General features: G+C 38.7%; 1 protein-coding gene across 1 annotated transcript in view; it reads right to left on the bottom strand.

The window, feature by feature from the left end:
• Window positions 1-269: 269 nt before the first annotated feature.
• The window catches only part of LOC111556242 (zinc finger protein 33B-like), a 36,735-nt gene continuing 10,426 nt past the window's right edge, over window positions 270-26,578 (bottom strand). The window contains exons 3-5 of the mRNA XM_045040955.1: window positions 24,745-24,889; window positions 24,134-24,229; window positions 270-2,857 (exon numbers count right to left, since the gene is read on the bottom strand). Coding sequence (XP_044896890.1) covers window positions 762-2,857; window positions 24,134-24,229; window positions 24,745-24,889 — 2,337 coding nt within the window. The 3' untranslated portion in view covers window positions 270-761. The remainder of the gene's footprint in view (window positions 2,858-24,133; window positions 24,230-24,744; window positions 24,890-26,578) is intronic.

Below are 26,578 nucleotides of genomic sequence, written 5' to 3'. Positions count from 1 at the left end.
TGAAATCCTGATTCCTTTGTAATCCTAATGCAACACAGGTCCCAGATTCCTTTTCGATTTTGTAGCCTGTATCGACAGGTACTCAAACCATAAGCAACAATATTTTGTAGAACTACACATACACAAAAGTGCACGTAAAAACGAACTGAAGTGTGAATGACGTATGTGACTTAGCATTATGGTACCATCCGCATTTCTGCTAGAGAATATACCATACTTATGTAAGATATCTTAAGAGGTAGGTCGGGAAAGGGCAAATGAGAATTCTCTGTATTACTGCAACTTCTTTTAAATTCATTGTTTCATTTTACTACTTTTTTTTGTTTGTACATTGCACAATATTCAACTATAAATTACAATTTCTGTTTCCTAAAGACAAATATGGCATCAAAACCAAACCACAAGTTCCAATGTTATATTACTTCTAAACACAATCTTCAAGCTATATGTCTCAAATTGAAGATTTCTCCTTAATAGAAATTCTGACATAACCTAGTTTGTATTTTTGCCACGAAAAAAAAAAGAAAAAAAAAACATTCACAAAAGCAAAATTCTGCAAGGTTTTATACCCACATTTGCTAGGGTACATTCAACGGAGTATTATTTAACAAGACTGTCCCATATATCTTACAGTCTGCTTCGGGGTAAAATAGGGCCAGTTTGTGGATGAAGGTTACTCAACATTCAGAACATCGACATTACTTCTTCTACAGCGTGCGTTCTCTGAAGCATAGGGGCTACTGAACCACAGCTCAACATTCCTAACACCCACTGCAATCATAAGATTTTTCTCCTGTATGTGTTCTCTGATGTACAATGAGGTTTGACTTCTGAGAGAAAGTTTTTCCACATGTGTTACATTCATAGGGCTTCTCACCTGTGTGTGACCTCTGATGCTTAGCAAGGTCTGATTTTCGGTAAAAAATTTTCCCACATTCATTACACTGACAAGATTTCTCCCCTGTGTGAGCCCTATAATGCACTGTGAGGGATGATTTGTGACTGAAGGATTTCCCACATTCGTTACATTCATAGGGTTTCTCCCCTGTGTGTTTTCTCTGATGTAAAGTAAGCCCTGACTTCACACAGAAAGACTTCCCACATTCATTACATTTATAGGGCTTTTCTTCTCTATGAGTTCTCTGGTGCACAATTAGAGCTGATTTGTGACAGAAAGCCTTTCCACATTCATTACACTCATAGGGTTTCTCTCCTATGTGGATTCTCTGGTGCTGAGTGAGCTGAGACTTCTGGCAGAAAGTTTTCCCACATACATTACATTCGTAGGGTTTCTCCCCTGTGTGTGTCCTATTGTGTTTAGTCAGGTACGATTTATTATAGAATATTTTTCCACATTCGTGACATTCGAAGGGTTTCTCTCCTGTATGTGTCCTGTAATGTTGAGAGAGGGTAGACTTATGGCTGAAGAATTTCCCACATTCAGGACACACAAAGGGTTTCTCCCCTGTGTGAGTTCTCTGATGCACTGTGAGGTCAGACTTCAAGCAGAAGGTTTTTCCACATTCGTAACATTCATAAGGTTTCAACCCTGTATGAATTATCTGATGCCTAGTGAGAACTGACTTGTGGTAGAAAGTTTTCCCGCATGCATTACATTTGTAGGGCTTATCCCCTACATGGGTTCTCTGATGTTGTGTAAGATGTGACTTCTGACAGAAAGATTTCCCACAGTCAGGACATTCAAATGGTTTCTCTCCTGTATGAGTTCTCTGATGCACTGTAAGGTGTGAATTCATACAGAAAGATTTCCCACATTCATAGCATTCATAGGGTTTCAACCCTGTGTGTGTTCTCTGGTGTTTAGTGAGGTCTGACTTCTGGTAAAAAGTTTTTCCACATGCACTACATTGATAGGGTTTCTCCCCTGTGTGTGTTCTCTGGTGTAACGTGAGGGCTGACTTGTGGCTGAAGGCTTTACCACACTCGTTGCACACATAGGGCTTCTCCCCCGTGTGTGATCTCTGATGTTTCGTGAGATTTGACTTCTCCCAGAAAGTTTTTCCACATTCATTACACTGAAAGCGTTTCTCTCCCGTGTGTATCCTCTGATGTCGAGTGAGGTGGGACTTCTCCCAAAAGGCTTTCCCACATTCATTGCATTCAAAGTGTTTCTCTCCTTTATGATTTGTTTGAAGTTGTGGAAGGCATAAATCCCCCCGGAAATGATCCCCACTCTCACTACACTCCGAGGGTTTCATATGTGCCCCATAAGGTTTCAAAAGGGTAGACGTAACACATAACGATTTCCCACAACCACGCAGTCCACAGTGATTCTCTTCGGAGGCATTCATGTGATGTAACAGGAAAGAGGAGTTAGGAAAGAAGGTTCTCCCATATTCAATACATTCAGAGTGATTCTCTTCAGTGATCTCTCTCTTGTACGTACTCAAAGTTGCCTTTTCGCGGAAGGTTTCTTGATACATGTTATATTCAAATGTTTGATCCACACTTTGAATCTTCTCATGATCAACAGGGTCCTCATCCTGACTGAAAGTTTCACCATGTTTAAAAAATTCACTTTTCTCGCTAGTAGTTTTCTTGTGTTGAATACTGAGTAGTAATTTTCCACAGTCATTAAATTCATCAGTCTTTTTTCCTAAATAGTTTTTCATATAGATACACAATTCAGAAATACAGCTGAAATTCACTCCATATGAGTCACACTGACAGAGGCTTTCTCTGGAAGGAAACGAATTTGTGTCCAGGTTAAATGGTTTTCCTATTACATTACCTCGTTCCTTGGTCAGCGTTTTCTTACTGATGAATGCAACTTCCCACATAGGTTTACGCTGGTTTTCTTGCCTCCTTCCTTTCTTGTGATCAGTTTCCCAGACTTCTAAAGATAGGAAAAATTAACCGTACACATAAATACTAACACATTTCTTCTGGAATGCAACATATATACAAATGCCCTATGTTTTACTGGATTTTCATTTCTTGTCTAGTCTCCAGGGAAGAAAATAACTATAAGTACTTATTTTTTCTATTTCTTTTTTTTTTTTTTCCAACGTTTATTTATTTTGGGGGAAGAGAGAGACAGAGCATGAACGGGGGAGGGGCAGAGAGAGAGGGAGACACAGACTCGGAAACAGGCTCCAGGCTCTGAGCCATCAGCACAGAGCCCGACGCGGGGCTCGAACTCCGGGACAGCGAGATCGTGACCTGGCTGAAGTCGGACACTTAACCGACTGCGCCACCCAGGCGCCCCCCGATTTCTTCTGTTGGACATGAAAATACGAAAATGGAAACAAGAAACAAAAGGCCTGCCATGGTGGAAGAAAGGAGAGGAAACTACTGCAAGCATACATCTGCATTCCGACATCTGAGGAGTAACGGCAGCTACTAAATTCTGAACGTCTCCATCTATCCTCCAAATACCTCTAAAGATCAACATAAGGAGAGCAAATAAAATAACCAATCAACAACCCGTGACTTCAGCATAACTGGGAAATACAAAATACTACTGACTTCAAACTACCACTGAGGAAATAAACATTTAATACAGAAGAAACTGATAAAAGAGCTCACATCTATAGAAAGAGCTTGAGCCCGTGGCAACTACACGTAGAGGAAGAGACAGAGAACTTAGAGATAATTAAAGTCCTTTGTTTTAACTACTTACTTATTTTTGAGAGAGAGAGAGACAGGGAAACAGAGTGTGAGCGAGGAAGGGACAGAGAGAGAGGGATACACAGAATCTGAAGTAGGCTCCAGGCTCCAAGCTTGTAGCACAGAGCACGACATGGGACTCCAACTCACGAACCGTTAAGATCCTGACCTGAGCTGAAGTCAGACGCTCAACGGACTGAACCACCCAGGTGCCCCTAGAACGTATAGATAATTAAATGCAAATAAAATCACTCCCTCAAAGGAGAAGTCCCACCGTGAGAGGGAAAATATGGAGCAGACATCTTCGTTCTGACAGATGACAGCTCAGACCACCGAGAACTCCGACACAAGGGACTTGGAGTATTAATGGGAACTACGGAGGCAAGGGCTGATCGGGTGAAGAATTCAATTGTAAAAAGGCCAGAGTGATCTTAGAATATGACTCAAATTGTAAGAACCTGGTTTGAGCTCAACTGTCCCCCTCCCAAACTCGTATGCTGAAGCCCTAATCCCCAGTGTCACTGCATCCGCAGACACAGCCTTTAAGGAGGTTAATTAAGGTTTGAATTACGTCATCAGGGTGTAGCACTTATCGGATAGGAATGACCTCCTGATCAGAAGCCAAAGAGACACCAGCACTTGCCTGCTCTCCCTGTGTGCACAGAAAAAAAGCCATGTGAGGAGAGAGCCAGAAGGTGCTCTCTGCAAGCTGGAGAGAGAGGGTTCACCAAAAGGCACCCTGAAGGCACCTTCATCCTGCCTTACAACCTCCAGATGAGTAAAAAATAAATTTCTGCTACATAGGCCACCCACTCTGTGGTGTTTTGTTAGAGCGGTTCAGGCCAACTTGTAGGAAGTATGAAGAGAAAAGAGACTTGAATGAAATTTTAATATACAACATGGAAAAAGACATGACAATAGAGCAGAAAAAAGAATGACAATAAAACCAAAGAAAGAAAACTGGATCACAAAGAAAGTTCTGGATAGAGCAGGTGATCTACAAAATAATAAAATACATGTTTTAAATTAAAATTATATGTGTGACTGTAGTCTCTAAAGAGAAAAAAAGAAAACAATGAATAAATACAGTATTAAAAACTATTATCTAAGAAAACTGCCCAGAAATAAAAAGAGATCTTACCCGCATATTTTAAGGACCACTATGAACTTTCCTTTTCCGTCAGGAAAGCTGACCTGAAACAGTCCTTCCTAAGACATGCTTTAATGAAACTGTAAACCTTAAAAGTGAAGAAGTCTCCTCTGGACAGAAAGATCAACTCTCAATAAGCAAACAAACATGTAGATTGGGCAAGAGACTCTGTCACCAATAAACAAAGTGAGGTCAGTGCAGCAACCTTTTCAACAAATAACCAAGTAGAAGTCAGGGGTTGTATATCCAGCCACGTGATCCTTTAAAAGTATCCAGGCTCTGGGAAGAGGTCAGTCATATTAGATATTCAAGAAATCAGGTAATAATGTAATCACGGAACTTTCTAGAAGAGGACAAACTTCAAGCAACCAGTATTTGATAGGAAACACTGGTAGAAAAGCTGAGCAGTGTAGGACTAAGACAAAAAGAAAGTTGAGAACAAGAACATAAGAGTAATATATAAATGTTATATATTCCAGTGAAGCAGAAATAATGCAACTAAAAAGCCTACAGGAAACAGGAAAAAAAGGAAGAAAGAATAAGGTCAGAGAGAGCCATAGAATAGTCTAAAGAAGGTCACTAAAAGCTGAAACATCAAATGAAAGGTTAAATAAGGAAATGAGCAACTAAGGCCAGTATAAAAGACATTACTGTAAAAGTTAACTACTAGAACAAAAACATCAATATTTTCTAATTGGCTGCCTCCAAACAAACAAACAAACAAACAACCAAACAAAAAAAAAAAAACACACGTTCAAACAAAATGATTCTGTAAAAATGATACATTCATGAAATGTAATAAAATGACAGGTATGAGACCAAACAGGAGTCATGTTAGTAAATATGAATGGGCTTATCTCACCAATTAATAAAATGACTTTAAACTGAGTCACAAACAAATCCCAAATCTCTGCTGCAAAGTGGAAACACAGTGACAGAAAATGACTCAAAAAGCTAAAAACAAAGGAATGGGCAATATTATTCCAGTAAAAGGGAAACAATAAGGAAACAGATACAATCTAGTTATCAGGAAGGACAAAAAGAAAAGAAAACCAAAACACTTTGCAAGGCTAACACCCACAACTCTGAGTGTACAAATAACAGTGAGGAGTACTGAAAGACCAAACAAAACTCAGAGAAGCAAAACTCAGAGAAGCAAGGAAAAAAATAAAACACACTAATACAAAAAAGAGTATTTCAAGAAAGATCAGAAATTACAATGTCAGAGTATAGAAGAGGCAATGACAAACAATCAGGAAGACATGTATTATCACCCATATACAATTTTCTCATATGAAAACTTTTAATACAAAATACACTTGCATCTCAAGGATGCACAAAACATTAAAAAAAAAAAAAAAACACCTGATAAAGGTAACACACTCAGGGAACAATGCACTAAAACTAGAACGTAGGAAGAACAAACTTCTTCCATCAGGACTTCAAAACCAAACAACTGTCTAGTAAACTGCTCTGTTTCTTTAAAAAAATTTTTTTTTAATTTTTGTTTATTTTTGAGACAATAGGAGACACAGCGCGAGTGAGGTAGGGGCAGAGAGAGAGGGAGACACAGAATCTGAAACAGGCTTCAGGGTGTGAGCTGTCAGCATAGAGCCCAATGCGGGGCTTGAACCCAAGAACCGTGAGATCATCACCCGAGCTGAAGTCAGACACTTAACCGACTGAGCCACCCAGGCGCCCCTAAACTGCTCTGTTTCTTAAGGAAACACAGACAAAAGCTGAATTGCTAAACCAAAAAAAACACTGAAAATATTACTTATGAGTCTATGTGGAATACATGTACCGATCAGAGATTTCATAGCATTACATGTATCAGTGAAAAGGAATGAAAAACAACTGAATCCTTGACCCCCCCCCCCCAGAAAAAAAGTACAAAAAGGCAACAATAATGTAAAAGAAAGAAGTAGAAACCACAAGGAGGGAAATAATAAAGGTAAAAACAATGAAATACAAAAATAAACTTAAAAATAATACAGATGAGGGGGCCTGAGTGGCTCACTCTGTTTAGCTTCTGACACTTGATGATCTCACGGTTTAGTTCCTGAATTCAAGCCCTCTGGGCTCTCAGCCCCTTCCCTGCTCATGAGCACGCGCTCTCTTTCTTTCTCTCTCTCTCAAAATAAATTAACTTAAAAAATAATAACACAGATAAAACTTTTTATTCATTATTAAGGCCCAGTAGATTTACTAAAGGATGCCTTAGAGTGAGTCATTCCAGGTCAGTTTTCCCAGGTCCCTCATGATCCCTTCTGTTAATAAAACAGAAACAGAAAAACAGTTATACAAGTGTTAACTCAAAAAGCTGGTAATTTGGGGGGCAACTGGGTGGCCCAGTAGATTAAGCGTCTGACTTCAACTCAGGTCATGATGTCAGGGCTGTTTCAAGCCCTGGGTCGGACTCTGTGCTGACAGCTCAGAGCCTGGAGCCTGCCTCAGATTCTGTGTCTCCCTCTCGTTCTGCACCTCCCTGCTCACGCGTGAACTCTATCTCAAAAAGAAACAAACAAAAAGAGAAATTAATTAAAAAAAAAACCTGGTTCTTTGGGGGCTCCTGGCAAACTCAGCTGGTGGTGTGTGCAGCTCTGGAACACAACAGACATTACACCAGAAGGAACAAGGCAAAGAGACAAAGAAGAGGCATCCCAGGCTATTGCATTTGTTCCGATCCACCAGAACCATTCACACAAATACACTTATAGTAGATGAAGATATTCTAATGATTTCCTCCAACTGTGTTTTCCAGGAGATGATCTCAAAAATGGTGGCATGAAGGGCAGTACCAAAGAGTCGCCTCACACACTACTCTCTGAAAGGACTCACACTTAACTGGACCAAACTATAGAATGTGTGACTCAGGACAACGGTGGAAACATTGAGCGAAGAGCCAACAATGAGTAGAGGCTAAGGGCAGAATGTGACACCATTAGAGGCAGGGAGGTTAACACAGAGATCAGTGAAAGAGACTGTTAATCAGCGTTCTCCAGAGAAACAGAGCCAGGTACTATATGTACGTGTGAGAGCGACACAGACAAAGGAAGAGGTTTATTAAAGGACCCGGCTTTTTGCACTTACAGAGGCCAAGAAGTCCCACAGTCTGCTGTCTGAAAGCTGGAGAACCAGGAAAGCCAACTGTATTTCAAAAGGCCTGAGAACTAGGGGAGGTGATGGTGTAACTCCCAGCAAAGATGAAAGGCCTGCCAACTAGAGGGTTGGTGGTGTAAGTCCCAGAGCCTGAAGGCCCCACAACCAGGAGCACTGATTCTGTCCAGAGAGGATGGACGTCCCGGCAAAAAGAGAAAGAGAATTTGTCCTTCTTTGCCTTTTGTTCCATTCCATCCTCCACGAATTAGAGGATATCTGACCATAATGGTGAGGGTGGATCTCTTTACTCAGTCTACTGAGTCAAATGCTGCTTCCAGAAACACCCCCCAAGACACACTTTTACCAGTCTGGCCATCCCTGAGGCCACTCGGGTTGACACCCAGAATTAATCATCATAGACACACTCAAAGAGCACCCTCTCAACACGACTGCCATTCTACGAACCATGTGCACTGCCCAAGGCAGAGCCCTCTGACAAGAGACGTCAGCCAACAGTACACTGCAAGAGGAAAAGACTTCAGTCAAATAATACAGTCAAGTCACTTAACAAATACATAAGCAAGCAAAAATAACAAGAAGCCCTTTCAGACTCGGTACAAAATATCTAAAATATGCTTTCGTCCAAAATTACAGGTTCACAAGACAAACGGGAAAATTTCACATACGTGGGAGAAACAATAGGCAACAAACTGTCCTTGAGAGGGTCTGGATACTGGATTTAGCCGACCTCCAAGCAGCTATTATAAACATGTTCAACAGGGAACCACACTGGGGCGCCTGGGTGGCTTAGTCCATTGAGTGTCCGACTTCGGCTCAGGTCATGATCTCACGGCTTGTGAGTTCGAGCCCCGCAGGGGGCTCTATGCTGACTTAGAGCCAGAAACCTGCTTCGCATTCTGTCTCTCCCTCTCTGCTCCTCCCCTGCTCATGTTCTGTCTCTCTCTCTCTCTATCTCTCTCAAAAATAAACTAAAAACAAAGTAACCATATTTACGGAAAAAAGGGAGGTAGTGGTGATAGGTAGTAGTGATACCTTCTCACACAGAAAATATAATAAACAGATAAAGGAATGAAATGAAAATTCTAAATTTGAAAATTTACAATAACTACAATGAAGCTTATACAAGAAAGAATTAGTAAACTTGTAGATATAATACAGTCTAAACACTAGAAATAAGAATGAAGAAAACTGATCAAAGCCTCAAATAAATGAAAGATACCATTATCTGCACCAACATATTCATAATGGGAATATCAAAAGAAGAGAAGAAAGGGTAAGGGGCAGAAAAATTATTCAACATAGTTGTTGTAAAACTTTGCAAACTTAGAGAAAAACAATATGCAAATCCAAGATGATAAACTTCACGAGGGATAAACAGAGACCCGCATCAAAATGCATCACAGTAAAAATATTAAAAACTAAAGAGGAAAGAAAATTTCTTAAGTATCAAGAGAACTACAATTCATCACATACAAGGGAACTCCAGTAAGATGACCACCTGACTTCTCATCAGAGACACAGAATCCAGGAGGTAGGATGACACAGTCAGTGTGCTGGCAGAAGAAAACAAACAAAACAAAACAAAGAAAACCCCAAACAGTCAACCAACATACCAGCACTGCTTTGAAAACTGAAGGTGATGTAAATAAACCCATAGATTCCCAGTCGTGACTTCAAATCTATAAGGACTGTAGGAAAAATAACTGTATTTTAAAAGAAAGGATAAAGACGTATTTCTTCTCCTAACCATTTGGCCAAGGTCATGCAACAATCATTATGTATATACCTATACTGTTCAGTCTGTAACCGTAGAAATTAAATATATTTGACAATGAGGCAAAATGAGGCAGAAAAGCAAAGGTAACCTGGGGTAAGGAAATGACCCTGGATGGTAACATGAATCCACAGTAGCAAATGAAATGAAGCAGAAATGGTGAATAAGAAAGTTAATATAACAAACTCCACAAGGAGATATTTGCTATCCTTTCTTCTCTCAGTTTCTTTAAAAGACATCCAATTTTATAAAGTAGTAATTCAACAATGTATTGTTGGAATTTAAACATATACAGATCTACTATGTACAAAAGTAACAGCCCAAAGATAGAGGAGAAGAAATAGAATTACACATGAATGACCTTTCTATATTTCACTAGAGATGAGGGAGTATAAATCTGAAGTAGAGTCTGATAGGGTGAATTTCTTAGGTAAATTATAACAACAACCATTACGAAAATAATGAAGTGAAAAGGTCACTGAAGAAATTGAAATATTATGCTAAACCATATTCACTTAATGAAAATGAAGGCAGTAATATAAAAGAACTACAGGTTCATAAGGCTGTTTAGGGCAGATAAGTGTCAAAATGTAATATGGCAGGAGTAAATCCAGCCATATCAAGAACAGAAAACTGGGAATGGATTTAGAAATCCAATCAAAAGCAGTAACTGTTAGGTTGCAGAAAATATGTAAATCCAAACAGATGCTGTATACAAGAGACACTCTTAGCTCCAAAGGAACAAACAGGTAGCAAATTTTAAAAGCAGAGAAAGATCTATCACGTACACAGCATCGATAATGCTAGAGAGGCGATACTAATATCTGACAACATACATTTTTACACAAAATATGTTATAGAGATAAAGCGGGACATTATATGATCAAAACAGTCCATCAGTTAAGGAGACATAAATGCGAACAATTATCCGCTGCTAACGATAAGTCTCAAGCAAGTACTGACAGAATTCAAAGCAAAAATACACACATCAACAATAATTAAAGACTTTAAAATTCCACTTTAAGTAATAGATAAAACAACTGGTAGAATACAAATAAAAGGGGGAAAAAAGAGATAAAAATAACACTATCAGGTAACCAGACTAACAAGTATATATAAGACACTCCACTCAAGAAGAGCAGATTACACATTCTTCAGAAGTACACATGAAAGGTTCCCAGGAATACATTCTAAAATGTTCTCCCACCAAAATGGAAGGAAATTATAAATCAATCACATGAAGGAATTTTCAAAACTCAAATAGTATATTAAATAACACATCTCTGAATAAAATAGAGGGGAACAATATCCAGGAATCTTAAGAAAATACTTTGAGTAAAAACGAAGACCAAATATACCAAAACTTATGAGACAGAGAACAGTACTTAGAAGACAATTTATCCTGCAATAATCATATTAAAAGAGAACAATCCCAAATGAATAACCTGCCATGTATACCTGAGAACACGGGAGAAAAAAAGCAATACAAACCAAAGCAAGGAAGGATGTGAAATGAGAAGAATAAAAATTAATAAACCAGCAAAGAAAAGTAATAGATGACTCTTTTAAAATATCAATAAACCTGACATAAATGTATTTAGGCTGACATGGAAATAAGAGACATAAGAGTCAAACTACTGAAGTTATGGGGCACCTGGGTGGGTGGCTTAATCAGTTGAGCATTGAACTCTTGATTTCAGCTCAGATCATGATCTCATGATTCACGTGACTGAGCCCTGCATTGGGCTCTGTGCCAGCAGCGTGGAGCCTGCTCGGGATTCTCTGTCCACCTTTCGCTGTGCCCCTCACCTGCTCACTCTCATGTGCACTGTCTCAAAAACAAACAAATAAATGTTTCTAAAAAAAATAAATTACTGAAGTTGTGGAATAAAGACGGTACACACGCTAGGGATAAAATATACTCACATTACAAACCTGGAATGTTTTCTACGCTACAAAAACAAAATATAAGTGAATGTTTTGAACTAATTTGATAACTTGGCTGAAATACAAAAATTCCTAGAATCGGAAAAAATATAACAACTCAAGAAGAAATAAGCTATCTGAAAAAAGTGTAAGAAGTAAACACACTGCAGTCATTTTAAAACTGCCCATAAAGGAAGCCCAGGTCCAGATGGTTTCACTGGTGAATTTTTAAACTCGTTTAAGTGATAATTAATATTGATTATTCAAACACTCCTGCAAACAATAGAAAAGAACACCTCCCCACCTAATTACATGAGCCTTATGTTACATCGGCACTAAACTCAGACATGATGAGAGAAGACAACTACAGTTCAGTGTCTAAAACAACTAAGAGCAACATCTTTGGAATACAGACCCACAGATACTCTGCACAATACTAGCAAATGTTATCAAATAATACATTACGAGGATTACACACAAAGACCCCGTGAGATTTATCCTACTAACGCAAGGCTGGTTTATCATCCGACAATGGCAAGTGAGCACCAACAGTGCACTCTCCCTCTGATTCACTCGAGCTGGAGGGTATCTTCTCTCCGCGTTCTCCCTCTGCCTCACTCCAGCTCGCCAGGGTCTTCTGGAAAGCAGTGTGTATACTCCTCCACCATACTTGGGCGCCTACTGCCTAGTGAACACTTTTAGATTCCCCAGCTCTGGTGGCCAGCATCACTTCTGCTTCCGGTCTCACAGGACTGGACATATTTGCATACTTTAAGAGATACCGTCTGAAGATCTCCCTTCCAATCAGCCTGAATCTAGATGCTGAGTGAGATCCTCCCCTTGGGACAGTGACAGGTCTTGGAATACCCTCAACTACTGAAAGCCACTACAAATAAAAGAGGCTGGTTAGACAACCATGAAAATTTGACAGGCAACCAAGAGCTAAGTCAGGGTCGAATGATAAGCTTCATCACCTACACCAGGCCATTCTTCCAATACCAGGAGAGGTGGCTGTTTTATCTAATGAACACAAACCAACACAGAGAATCAAGAAAAATACACAAAGAAATGTGTGTTCAAAAGGAAAGAACAAGAAAAAACCTAAGAATAAGTCCTTAATGGAATGGAGACAAGTGATTTACCTAATAAGGAGTTCAAAATAATAGTCATATAAATGCTCATCGAACTCAGGAGAAAACAGATGAACACGGTGAGAACCTCAACATGAAGAAAGTACAAGAAAGTACCAAACAGAAAATACAGTAAGACAACTGAAAAATACTAGAGGAATTCAATAGCAGAACAATGAGGCAGAATGAATCAGTAATCTGCAGACAGTGGAACTCACCCAATGAGAGCAGGGGGAAAAGTGAACACAGCTTAAGAGACATATGAGACAATATACAGCAGACCAACATTTGCATTACAGAAATCACAAAAGGGGATGAAAAAGAAAGGGGCAGAAAATTCACTGAGAGAAATAATAGCCGAAAACTTCCCCAAATTGGGTGGAAAAAAAAAATCCATATCCAGGAAGCCCAGAAATTTCCATGTAAGATGAATTCAAAAAACCCACACTGAAACACACTATGAGATGCAGTGCCAAAAACTAAAGACACGGAGAGAATGTTAAAAGTAGCAAAAAATCCACAACTGGTTCCAGAAAAGGGAACTCTCGTAAGATTATCAGATCCTTCAGCAGAAACCTTTCCAGTCAGAAGGCAGTGGCATGGTATATTCAAAGAATGGGAAAAGAAAAACCTTTACTGGACAACAATACACAGCAAAGCTCTCATTTAGAATCAAAGGACAAATAAATGAGTTTCCCAAACAAAAGCTAGAATTCACCAACACCGGAAAAGCCTCACAAGAAATGTTAAAGGGACTTCTTTAAGCTGAAACAAAAGAATACAAATTAGTAACACGAAAACATATTAAAGTATAAATCCCACTGGTAAAAACAAATATATAGTGAAATTCAGAATATCCTAATGTTGTGAAGATAGGGGGTTAATCACTTACAAAAGCAGTATGAAACATAAAAGACCGAAGTACAAAAAAAAAACATTACTTATAATGATTAGTTAAGAGATACAGGAGATTAAAAGTTATGGATTTGACATCAAAACCATAAAACAAGGAGGGGGGGAATACAAACACAGAGCTTTAGAATATGTTCAATCATCAGGTGTTGTCAACTTTTGACATTGGCCTTAAATGCCTCGTTAGACCAGATGGGCTTTATAGACATTTACAAACATTTCATCCACAAAGAAAAATTCTCGAGTACACATGAACAATTTTCAACAACTGATCATATATTAAGACAGAAAACAAAACCTAGCAAATTTAAGAAGACCCAAACCCTATCAAGCATCTTTCCTGCATGTAACTAGAAATCAATTACCAGTACGAAAACTAGAAATTCAGGTATGTGGAGACTACACAACACTCTCCTGAACAACCAATGACTCAATAGAGAAACCAAGGGATATCTTGAGGCAAATGAAAATGGAAACACAATATATCAAAACTTACAGGATACAGCAAAGGCAGTTCTCAGACGGAAATTCATAGTCATAAATACCTACAGTAAGAATCCAGAAAATTCTCAAAAACAAAACAAAACAAAACAAAACCCTAACCTTACATCTCAAGGAACGAGAAAAAGATGAGGTAATGAAACTCAAGTTAGCAGAAGGAAGGAAACAATCATGATCAGAGCAGAAATAAATGAAATATGATCTGAAAAGACAATAGAAAAGATCAATAAAATTAAGAGATGGTTCTTTGAAAAGATAAAATTATCTGAATTTTTACTAGACTCGCCAAAAAAAAAGAGGACTCAAATAAATCAGAAAACGAAAACATAACTCGTACCACAGAAACACAAAGGATTTTAAGAGACTATGAACAATTATGTCATAACAAATTTGACACTCTAGATGAGATGCATGAATCTCTAGAAAAATGGTCTACCAAGAGTGAATCATGATGAAATAAAACATCTGAACAGACCAATTAATACTAAGGAAACTGAATCAGGAAAAAAAAGCCTCCCTAAAAATAAAGCCCCCTCCCCACACCCACCAAATAAAGCCCAGGACCAAACACCTTCACTGGTGAATTCCACAAATCACCTAAAATAGAATACCATTCTCAAACTCCACCAAAAAATAGAAGAGGAGGGAACATTTCCTAACTCATTTTACAAGGCCAGCATTACCATCATACCAAAACCGGAAAATGATGCTACAAGAACAGAAAATTACAGGAAAATATCTCTGATGAACACAGATGCAAAAAACCTCAAGAAAATATTAGGAAACTGAATGCAACAATATAATAAGACGATGATATACGGTAACAAAGTGGGATTTATTACAGGGATTCAAGGATGGTCCATAATCCACAAATCAGTTAGCATGACACACACATTAACAAAATAAAGAATAAAAATCATAAGGTTATCTTTCAACAAAGTGGGGCTAAAGGGAACATACCTCCACATAATAAAGGCCATATATTAAAAACCCACAGCTAACAGCATACTCAATGGTGAAAAACTAAAAGCTTTTTCTCACATCAAGAACAAGACAAGAATGTCCATCCATTCTCATTACTTTCATTCAACACAGTAATGGAAGTTAAGTCCTAGCTGCAGCAGTCACAGAACAAAAATAAATAACTAAAAGGCATCCAGATTGCTAAAGAAGTGAAACTATCACTATGTGTAGAAGTCATACTATATATAGAAAACCCTGAAGAGTCCACCAAAAAACTATTAGAACTGATGTATGAGTTAGGTAAAATCGCAGAATAAAAAAAAAATCAATATACAAGAATCTGTTGCATTTCTATACACCAATAACAAAACAACAGAGGTAAAATTAAGAAAACATTCTTAATGAAAATTAAGAATACGTTTCCAATTGCACCAAAAGAATAAATACCTAGGAATAAACTTAACCAAGAATAGAAAAGATCTGTATTCTAAAAACTATAAAACTCCAATGAAAGAAATGGAAGACAACACAAACAACTGGAAAGATCTACTATGCTCTTGGATTGGAAGATTAGCATGAAAATGTCCTTACAACCCAAAACAACCTACAGAATTAATACAATCCCTATGAAAAGGGCAAAAGCAATTGTCACACTAGAAGAAATAATGCTAAAATTTGCGTGTAGAACCACAAGAGGTTCCCCCTGCCCCCAAAATGTTTATTTATTTTGAGAGAAAGAGGACACATGCATGTGAGCAGGGAAGGGACAGATAGAGAATCCCAGGCAGGCTCCACACTGTCTGTGCAGAGCCCTATGCAGGGCTCGATCTGACGGACCATGAGATCATGACCTGGGCTAAAATCAAAAGTCAGATACTTAATGGACAGAGCCACCCAGGCACCCCCACAAAAAAATCTTGAATAGCCAAAGCAACCTTGAGAAGGAACAACAAAGCAAAAGGTAGCATGCTCACTGATTTCAAACTATACTACAAAGGTATTGTTATCAAAACAATATAGTATTGGCATAAATCCAGACACAAGATCCATGCAACAGAATAGGGAGTTCACAATAAGCCCACATCTAAGTCAACTAATCTATGACAAAGAAGCCAAAAATACACAATAGGGAAAGGACAGTCACCATTTCAATAAATGGTGTTAGGAAACATGGACAGCCACATGCAAAAGAGTGAAATTAAACTGCTATCTTGCCCTATACACAAACTCTAACTCAAAATGGACTGAACACTGGAACACAAAACCTGAAACTATGGAAGTCCTCGAAGAAAACAGGCAGTAGGCTACACATCAATCTTGGCAATAAGTTTTTGGATTTGGCCCTAAATGCAAGGGCAACAAAAGCAAAAATGAACACATGGAACCGCATCAAACTAAAAAGCTTCTGTACCCCAAAAGACCATCAATACAATCAAAAGACAATCCACTGAATGGGAGAAATTATTTGCAACCATTTATCTGATAAGGGGTTAATGTCCAAAACAGAACTAATACTACTCAATAAGAAAAATCAAATTTGACTTAAAATGGGCAGAGGATATGAATAGACATTTTTCCAAAGAAGACATACAGATGGCCAACAGGTACTTGAAAAAGGTACCCTACATCATCAGGGAAGCGCAAACCAAAACCACAATGAGATATCACTTCATGCCTATTAGAATGATTATTATCAAAAAGAAAAGACATAACCACTGTTTACAAGGATGTGAAGAAAAGGAAACCTTTGGGTACTGTTTGTGGGAAGGTAAATTGTGAAGCCACCAAAGAACACAACATGGTAGTTAGTTCCTCAAAACATTAAAAATACAACTATCATATGATCCAGCAATTCCACTTCTGGGTATTTATCTGCAAAAAATGAAAACACTAACCTGAAAAGATATACACACGTTTGTTCACTGCAACATTATATAAATAAATGAAGAATAAACATGTAAATAGTTATATATTAAATTAAATTACATATACTACATTACACATGTTTTACATACGTATATATGTGTATATTTACTATACATTTTACAAACTTTATATACATGTGGAATATTATTCAACCATAAAAAATAATGAAATCTTGCCATGTGGGGACACCATGGATAGATCCTGAGGGCATTATGCAAAGTGAAACAAGTCAGAAAAAGGAAGACAAATACTGTATGATCTCACTTATATATGGAATTTGAAAAATGAAAACCGCAAACAGGGATCTCATAGATACAGGGAACATACTGCTGGTTCCAGAGGTGTGGGTTTGAGGGTAGGTAAAATGGGTACACACACGCGGACACACAGACACATGGACACACACACACACACACACACACACACACACACAAATCGTTTCAACAACTGATGCTGAACCAATTGGATATCTACATGTAAAAATATTAAACCCCTTTCTCACACCATACACAAAAATGGGTAACAGACCTAAATGTAACAACTATTTACTTAAGGAAAATGTAAGAGTGAATGTTTTTGTCCTTGGGATAGACACAACCCTTTTAGATACAACACCAAAACCAATAGTGACAAAAGATAGAACAGATAACCTGTATTTCATGAAACAAAAAAATTCTGCTGCAGAGCGCACAGCCAAGATACTAAAATGACAACGCCAAAATGGGAGAAAATATGTGTAAACAATATACCTAATTAGGGACTGATATACAGAATATGTAAAGAACGCTTACAACTCACCAATAAAAAGACAACTACAACTAAAATATTAGTAAGGCAAATAAATGCCTGTTGGATATTAAGCTTGTATCCAGCAACCTTCCTATAAATGACTTCTATGTTGTAGGAGTGTGCCGCATTAGGATTCTTAGACAATCGAATCTCTGCAAAAAGAAGAGTTTTATTTCTTCCCTTGTCACCTTTCATATCCCTGTTTTGTTGCATTACCTAGGATTTCTACTAAGATGTCAAATAAGAGTGGTGAAACCGGATGGCCCGGACTTGCTCCTGATCTTAGAGAGAAAGCACCCAGTTTCTCTTTATTATATGTGATGTTAACAGATTTTTTGGTAGATGTTTTTCATCAACTTGAGGAAATTCTCTATTCCTAGTTTGCTGAATTTTAATCATACATGGATTCTGTTAAATGCTTCTTCTGCATCAAAGGATCCTATCAAAGGATCATACAGTTTTTCTTTCTGCAGCTTACTGATGGGATGGATTATGTTAATTGATTTTTGAATGTTGAATGAGCTTGCAGGCTTGGAATAAATCCTAATTCGTCATGGCATATAATTCTTTTCCTACACCGTTGGACTTTATTTGGAGTTCTGCATCTATATTCCTAAGAATTATTTGTAGTTTTTCTTCCAAGAGCGACCATCTGCTTTTGGGATTAAGGAAACAATTCTTTGGCCTTAAAGAAAGACTGGAAAAGTTCCCTCTAACTACAAATCATCCCTAGGAATTTACAAAAAGGCCACTCGAGGTAATAAATAAATTCAGATCAGGTGAGGCTTCTATGCAACTGCAATCAACAATCTGAAAGGAAATTAATAAAGCAATTTTCTGTATAACAGCATCTTTGTCAGCCTATGGGAGATTACGCTGATTGGTTCTGGAATGTTGAACCACTTTTGCATACTCGGAATATATCCCACTCGGTCACAGTGTAGGATTCTTTTTATATATGGCTAGTTTCTATTTGCTAATACTTTGTTAAGGAATTGTGCTAGTAAATTTATGGGACATATCGATCTACAGATTGTTTCCTGGGCTATCGTTATATGGTTTTGGTATCGGGATAAGAAAAAACTCCATTAGAACTGTTTCCTTCTAGGAAAAAAAAAAAAAAAAAAAAAAAAAAAAAAAAAGGAGGTTAGACTGGGAGAGAGCCAAAGCAGAAGAGACTCTTAAAAACGGAGAACAAACTGTGGGTTGATGGGGGGTGGGAGGGAGGGGAGGGTGGGTGATGGGTAGTGAAGAGGGCATCTTTTGGGATGAGCACTGAGTGTTGTATGGAAGGCAATTTGACAATAAACTTCATATATTGAAAAAAAAAGAACTTTTTCCTCCTATTTTTCTAGAAGAGATTGTGTAAAATCAGTGTTAATTCCTCCTTAAATGGTTACATGTTTGAGAGATGGTAAAAACATCTGTAGATTTTTTAATCTATTTTTTTATATTAAATTTCTTTAATTCAAATTATCTACGTCACCTTTATGACAATCTATGGACCATTCAAATTGTCCATGTCATCATGAGTTTGGTAGTTTAGGATTTCTAAAGAATTGATCCATCTCTTCTTGACTGTCAAATTAAAAGCATAACATTTAAAGTATCATCCTGTTAATGAATGCAGAAGTGATATCCCCATTCATTGGTGGTTTGGGGTGTGTGTGCGTGTGTGTGAAGACTGCTAGGTTTATCAATATTATTTTTTTTCTAAGCACTGGCTTTGTGTCATTAGGTTTCTCTACTGTTTTCCTATTATAAACTTCATTGATTTCTGCTTTTTTCATTTTCTTTCTCCTACTTGCTGTGGATTTACGTTGTTCTTTTCCACTTTCTTCAGGTAGAAAGTTCCTTATGGATTCGAGACCTTTCATCTTATCCAATGTTAGCATTTATTACTATAAACTTCCATAACAGCACTTTAAGCTGCTTCACACACAAATTGGTATACTTTTTCATTTAGTTCTAAGTATTTTTAAAATTTCCTTTGAGACTTCTTTGATTCATGCTTTACTTACATGGGTCTTGTTTAATTCGTAAGGTTTGTTGACTCCCTGTTACTGATTCAATTTTTCTTTTTTGTTTTTTGTTTTGTGGGTTTGTTTTTTTTGGGGGGAGGGGGGTAATGTTTTTATTTATTTTTGAGAGAGAGACAAAACACAAGTCGGGGAGGGGCAGAGAGAGAGGGAAACACAGAATCTGAAGCAAGATCTAGGCTCTGAGCTGTAAGCACAGAGCCTAGCATGGGGCTTGAACTCACAATCCGTGAGATCATGACCTGAGCCAAAGTCAGACCCCAACCAATTCAGCCACACAGGTGCCCCCACAGTTTGATTTCTTTATGTAAGGACAACATAGCATGATTTCAGTTCTTCAAAATTTCCTAAGCTTTCTTCATGGCCCAGTATATGTTTTACCTTACTGAATGCTCCACAAGCACTGGAGGAGAACACATATCCTGCTCTTTTAGGTAGTATTCTTAATCAACTGAGCCACTCAGGCACCCCGATCTTTTAGGTAGTATTCTACATTTTCGTTCAATCCTGTTCAGGGATGTGCTCTGCAGCTCTTCCACATCTGCTATTAATTCATATCTGTTGTCTACAAGTTCTACCAATTACTAAGAGTAAGGTGCTGAATTCCCCAAATATAATTGAAGATTTGTTTATTTATCCGTTCAGTTCAGTCAGTTTTGATTTGTGTCCTAGGAGGTTCTGTTGTTTGGTGTGGTCACATTTTAGATCACTGCCTGTTTTTCTCTAATAATTTTCTTTGCTGTCGAGACTACTTTATCTGATATTAATGGAGTCAATCTTGCTTTTGTTTTCATTAATATTTGCATAGTACATCTTTTTCATAAAATTTTATTGTTGATTTTTGAGAGAGAGAGAAACAGAGCATGAGCAGGGTAGGGGAAGAGAGAGAGGGAGACACAGAATCTGAAGCAGGCTCCAGGCTCTCAACTGTCACCACAGAGCCTGACGCGGGGATCAAACTCACGAACCGTGTTCATGACCTGAACCAAACTCAGATGCTTAACCCAGCCAACCAGGCGCCCCCAACTTTTTCTATTCCCTATCAACCTATGTTCTGTCTGAAGTGAATTTTTTGTAGATAACATATTTCTGCATCATGTTTTCTGTTTCATGCAGTCTACCAATTTATACGCCTATTGGTGTATTTAGTGCATTTACACTGAGGGTGAACACTGCTAATGTCAAGGTTTAAGTCTGCCATTTTATTTTTCGGTTCTTTTCTCAGTTTCTCATTCATCTGTTCCTAACTTATTTTCTTACTGGTTACCTGAACATTTTTTTAAGCATTCCATCTTCATTAATTTAGAGTATTTCTTTTTTTTCTGCTTACACTATTTCTGAGTGTACCACTTCATATAATTTTTAGTGGTTGTTCTAGGTATATGAGACCATTTTTAGGTAAAAGGCACATATATAATTTATCATAGTCTTCTCGGATCAAAACATCTTATCACTTCAAGAGAAATGTAACACTTTAATTCCATTTAAAGCCCTTTATTCTATATTTTAAATGTAATTATATCATTTTCTCCACACATAGAGCATCAAATCATATTTCTAAATTTTGCCTGAATCAAATATGATTATAAAAACTCATGAGAAGGAAACTCCATTATATTTACCCTTATTTTTGCCATTTCCATTTTCTTTCTTTTCTGAAGTTCCACCTTTCTAGTGTTACTTCCTTTCAATTCAGAGAACTTCCTCTAGCCATTTTTAGAAGTTTTGTTTGCTAACAACACTTTCTCTTAGTTTTCCTTTTTACGGTATCTTCAGTTCTCCTTTCATGAATATATGTTCACAAGATACCAGTTTTGTCTGAAAGTTCTTTTCCTTCAGTACTCAGAAAAAAAGGCATCGTTTCCCTCTAGCTTCCATGCTTTTGGCTGAAACATCCACTATCATTTCCAAAGAAAAGGAGATGTTTCTCTCCGGCTACTCTGAAACATTCTCTTGTTTTTAGAAATGTAATCATGACATGCCATTGGCGTGGATCCCTTTGCATTTATCTTACTTGGAGTTCACGCAGATTCCTCAATGAATACTATTAGGTCTTCTGCCCAACTTGGGAAGCTTTCAACCATTATTCTTTAAAATCCTTCAAGTCCCACCCCCTCTTCCCTTTCTGTTACTCTTCTTCCTGACACACAGAGAATCCACCCTCCTCTCGTTACCTCCATGCCTTCCAATCTGGACTGACCATAATCACCCTTAAGGAAAACAACAAGTGTCCTCTAGCGACATCTGTAGTGCTTATGCTCTTCCCAATATCTTCTCCAGGAGCGAGAAAGATCTTATAAACATAAACTACACATTGCTTGTTAACCAAAATATACTAAAAAGGATAACATTAAAAACTTTAATAAGATTTATGATATTTACCTTGTGGACCACAACTGCCCGACGTCATTTCCTGTCCCACAGTCATCAATCACTCACTCCCCTCTGGCCACTGTGAATTTTTTTTTTTCCGCTATTTCCCAAATAACACCAAACACATTCCTGCTCATTGGCTTAGTGGGTGCTATTCCCCTTGCTGAGAAGAGGCAGAAACCACCCAACTCACACAAACATTTCACTCAAATACTGCTCTAATGGTGGCTGATCTCCTACTTTAGGTCTCCCCTGACTACTCTTCTTAAAGCAGCACAATTTAACTCTGCTCTAATTTCCAAGGTCATTTTATACCACTACACAGCGTTAATACGCAGAAGTATCTCTTTCTAGTGCTACTTTTTAAATGTATGAGACATATAACTATATAAATTCGAGGTGCACGTTAGTTTCAGACAATTATATACTGTATTATGACTGCTACTGTGCCAATAATCAGCACCTTTATTATGTTACACAATTCCCATGCCTTACTAGTGATTGGAACGATTCAGTTCTGGTGTCTTGGCAAGTGTGATGATCACAATACGATACTGTCTGCATTCTTGATATGGTATCCGCTATCTCTAGGGCTTACTTAGTACTCTTCCGATCTTGTACCATCCCTCCTATCCCACTCCCCATCCCCTGGGAACCACCACAGTACCCTCTGTTATCATGAGTTTCCCTTTTCCAGATTCCAGATATAAGTGACACCACACGGTAACTGTCTTTCTCTTAAAGTGGCAGGATATCATTTCTCATGACTGAATAATACTACTCTCTTTTCTTTCTTTAGCCATTCATGAACTGACGAGCACGCAGATTGTGTCCAGATCTGGCTATTGTGAATAAGGCCGTGATACGCATGAATGTGTATATTCTCTTCGATATCCTCTTTTCATTTCCTTTGGGTATGTTCCCAAATACAACTGCGGGATCCTAGGACAGTTCTATATTTAACTGCTTGAGGAATCTCCACACCCTTTTCCACAGTAGGTGAACCAATTTACATCACCAACACCGACAGTGCACAAGAGTTCCCTTTTCTCCTCATCCTCGCCAACACTTGTTCTCTCTTGTCTTCTTGGTGCTAGCCATTCTAAATGGTGTGATGTGGCTCGGATGTGCATCTCCCTCACGTTAGTGATGTTGACCACCTCTGCGTGCATCTCTTGGCCACTAGTGCGACTTGTACAAAGTCACTGGCACATTATTCTTTCACTGCTATGGCATTTATTAATTGTTTTTAATCAAAAAAATTTTTTAACATTTATTAATTTTTGAGAGAGAGAGACAGAGCACGAGTGGTGGAGGGCCAAGAGAGAGGGAGACACAGAATCTGTAGCAAGCTCCAGGCTCCGAGCTGTCAGCACAGAGCCCGATGCAGGGCTCGACTCATGGACAGCAAGATCATGACCTGAGCTGAAGTTAGACACTCAACTGACTGAGCCACCCACGCGCCTCTCACTACTATGGTATTTAGACAACAGCAAGCACTCAAAAATTATTTGAGTCGGAAAATCAGTGTATGAAACAATGCCTGGGAACAGCAGGAATGCAGCGCAACAACGCAGGTAAGGTCGGGGCTGACACTGCTTTGAGAAACACAAACTCATGCAGGAAAACGATGGCAAAGGGGAGGAAGGCAAAGATTGGTCTGTTGACCAATGTAAGAATTGGTGAATATTCAAAACGTGAATCAAACAGGAGAACATTTTTCGTGAGAGCAGAATCTGGAGGTTTGGTTCAATAACCAGTATTCTCAGTCACTCACTGGATTATGACTTCTAAACAGATACCTTGAAAACACATTCCAAAGTTGTCCAGCCCTGGGTTAATCATGGGAAGATAATAAATGTCCTGATGTTCATCGGTGCCGTATGTATCAACTCACCTGGGAGGCTCTGGCTTGGGAATTCTTCCTCCGATATCCATGGCTCCTCTCCTTGCTCCAGCCTGAAGATCACCTCTGGTTTGGTAGCACAGGACCCTGTCAACGTGAAATCATTCAGGATTCAGACCAGGTGGCCTAGACTTCAGGGCCTCTGCAAGAGGAGGAAACCACTGCAGCTGCTCAGTGAAGAAGCCACGGAACACTTCACTGGAGAGGTAAACACAACTACCTTCCTGGTGCCCAATGACGGTCAATCGGCAACGACTCCTGAATTCCAATCTTAAATATCATTCAACGCGGCACAGAGCCTATACGCCTCATAATTAACACAATCAGGGGCGCCTGGGTGGCGCAGTCGGTTAAGCGTCCGACTTCAGCCAGGTCACGATCTCGCGGTCCGGGAGTTCGAGCCCCGCGTCAGGCTCTGGGCTGATGGCTCAGAGCCTGGAGCCTGTTTCTGATTCTGTGTCTCCCTCTCTCTGTGCCCCTCCCCCGTTCATGCTCTGTCTCTCTCTGTCCCAAAAATAAATAAACGTTGAAAAAAAAATTAAAAAAAAAAAATTAACACAATCAAAACACGCTACTTGGAATTATATAAAAACAGTCCTTACCCACTGAGACAAGGTGGCTGTAGTTCTCCAGCATCACGTCCCTGTACAGGGACCTCTGACTTGAGTCCAAGCACTGCCACTCCTCCTGGGTGAAGCCCACGGTCACATCCTTAAATGATACTGATCCCTGGGATTTCTGTTCAATCTGAAATGTTCAGAATTGGGTGACATGGAAAAGCTGTATGGGAACCAATCCTTCTCATGATTACCAAAATAGTCTGCAGAAGGTGTGTTTGGCTTTAGGCTTTGAGGGAAGACGAGAAATCTAACAAACACTATGCCATTATTATTGTATTAGGGTATTATTAATGTAAAAATCACCAAATCCCACAATGTATCCGGAACTGTTCCAATTCTTAGAAATGCTAAGATTAATAAAACTGTTCTTGTATTCAAGGAGCACATAATCTGATAAGAAAACATGCAGTAACAGGTTACAATCGCTAAGGTGAAGTACGCACAATATAGACTGAAACAAACAAGCAGCAAAATTAGCTCTGTGTGGGGCCTCACTGAACAAAGGCTGTTGGAGAACAGGAACCCCGTGCTCTCATGAACACAGGGTCATGCTCCCAGGTGCAAGGAAAGGCGGGGCTCCTCCACCACATTCGCGAAATGAGAAGAGGGCAAATAGCGGAAGAAAAGTTGAGAATCCACCCCAGATCTTTGAGGACAGAAAGGGCCATAAAGGAATTCATGCAATGGATCACAGAGTAAACTAGACCAAGTCTTCAAAATGTGTGATCACTTTCCACCTTAAAGAATATTTTGGAGTACTGGGGCGCCCAGCTGGCTCAGTTGGTTGAGCGTCCGACTTCTACTCAGGTCATGATCTTGTGGTTCGTGAGTTCGAGCCCCGTGACGAGCTCTGTGCTGACAGCTCAGAGCCTGGAGCCTGCTTCGCATTCTGTGTCTCCCTCTCTCCCTGCCCCTTCCCTGCTCATGATCTATCTCTCTCTGTCTCTCAAAAATGAATAAACGTTAAAAAAACTTTAAAAACAAAAAGAATATTTTTGAGTACTACCAAAGTTGATATTTATGAATTACATAAATATACTATTAATACATTTTGTTACAAATTTTTATTCTCCAGTTTAAAAGGAAAAAGCCGAAGGTGCCTGGGTGGCTAAGTTGGTTAAACGTCTGAGTTCGGTCATGTCATGATCTCCCTGTTCACGGGTTTGAACCCCACATCGTTTTCTGTATGGGCAGCATGAAGCCTGCTTGGGATTCTGTGTCTCCCTCTCTCTCTGCTCTTCCCCAACTCATGTTCTGTCTTTGTCTCTCTCTCTCTCTCTCTCTCTCTAAAATAAACATAAAAAAGTTAAAAAATATTTGTAAATAACGTGTTTCTACCTGTTGATGCAGCTACATATTATGAGTATAAAGGCTGAGGTTCCATAAGTATCTGAAGTGGGAGAATACACTGAGACATGACAAGTCTATGAAGAAGTGAGGTGGAGCACGATGATAAAATCAGCAGCACACAAAGATCTTCATGAGTCATTTTCAAAACCAGTAGGCACCTCAGGAATCACTGAGAACACTTCCAGTATCATTTGTAATGTGAGTTCCGGTTCCCACATTTCAAGTAGCAAATAGAAGAGGCATCTCCTGGTAGACTCGGACTCAAGAGATCTCAAATTTGTCCACTTCTCAAACTGCATTTTCTGCAAATGAACTATTCTATATAGATCCCAAATGTAAATCCTTATACGCTTCTGTAATTTCAGTACCTACAGCATAAAGGTGGTGTAGGATTGCACTAGCTAATCCAGAAAACTTACTTAACGTAGTATTATCCAGGCACATAATTCGAATTCACCAATCAAGA

Source organism: Felis catus, chromosome D2, assembly GCF_018350175.1.
Source record: "Felis catus isolate Fca126 chromosome D2, F.catus_Fca126_mat1.0, whole genome shotgun sequence".
NCBI classification, from domain to species: Eukaryota; Metazoa; Chordata; class Mammalia; order Carnivora; family Felidae; genus Felis; species Felis catus.
Note: the sequence above shows the minus strand (reverse complement) of the source record. Positions and strands in the feature narration are given on the sequence as shown.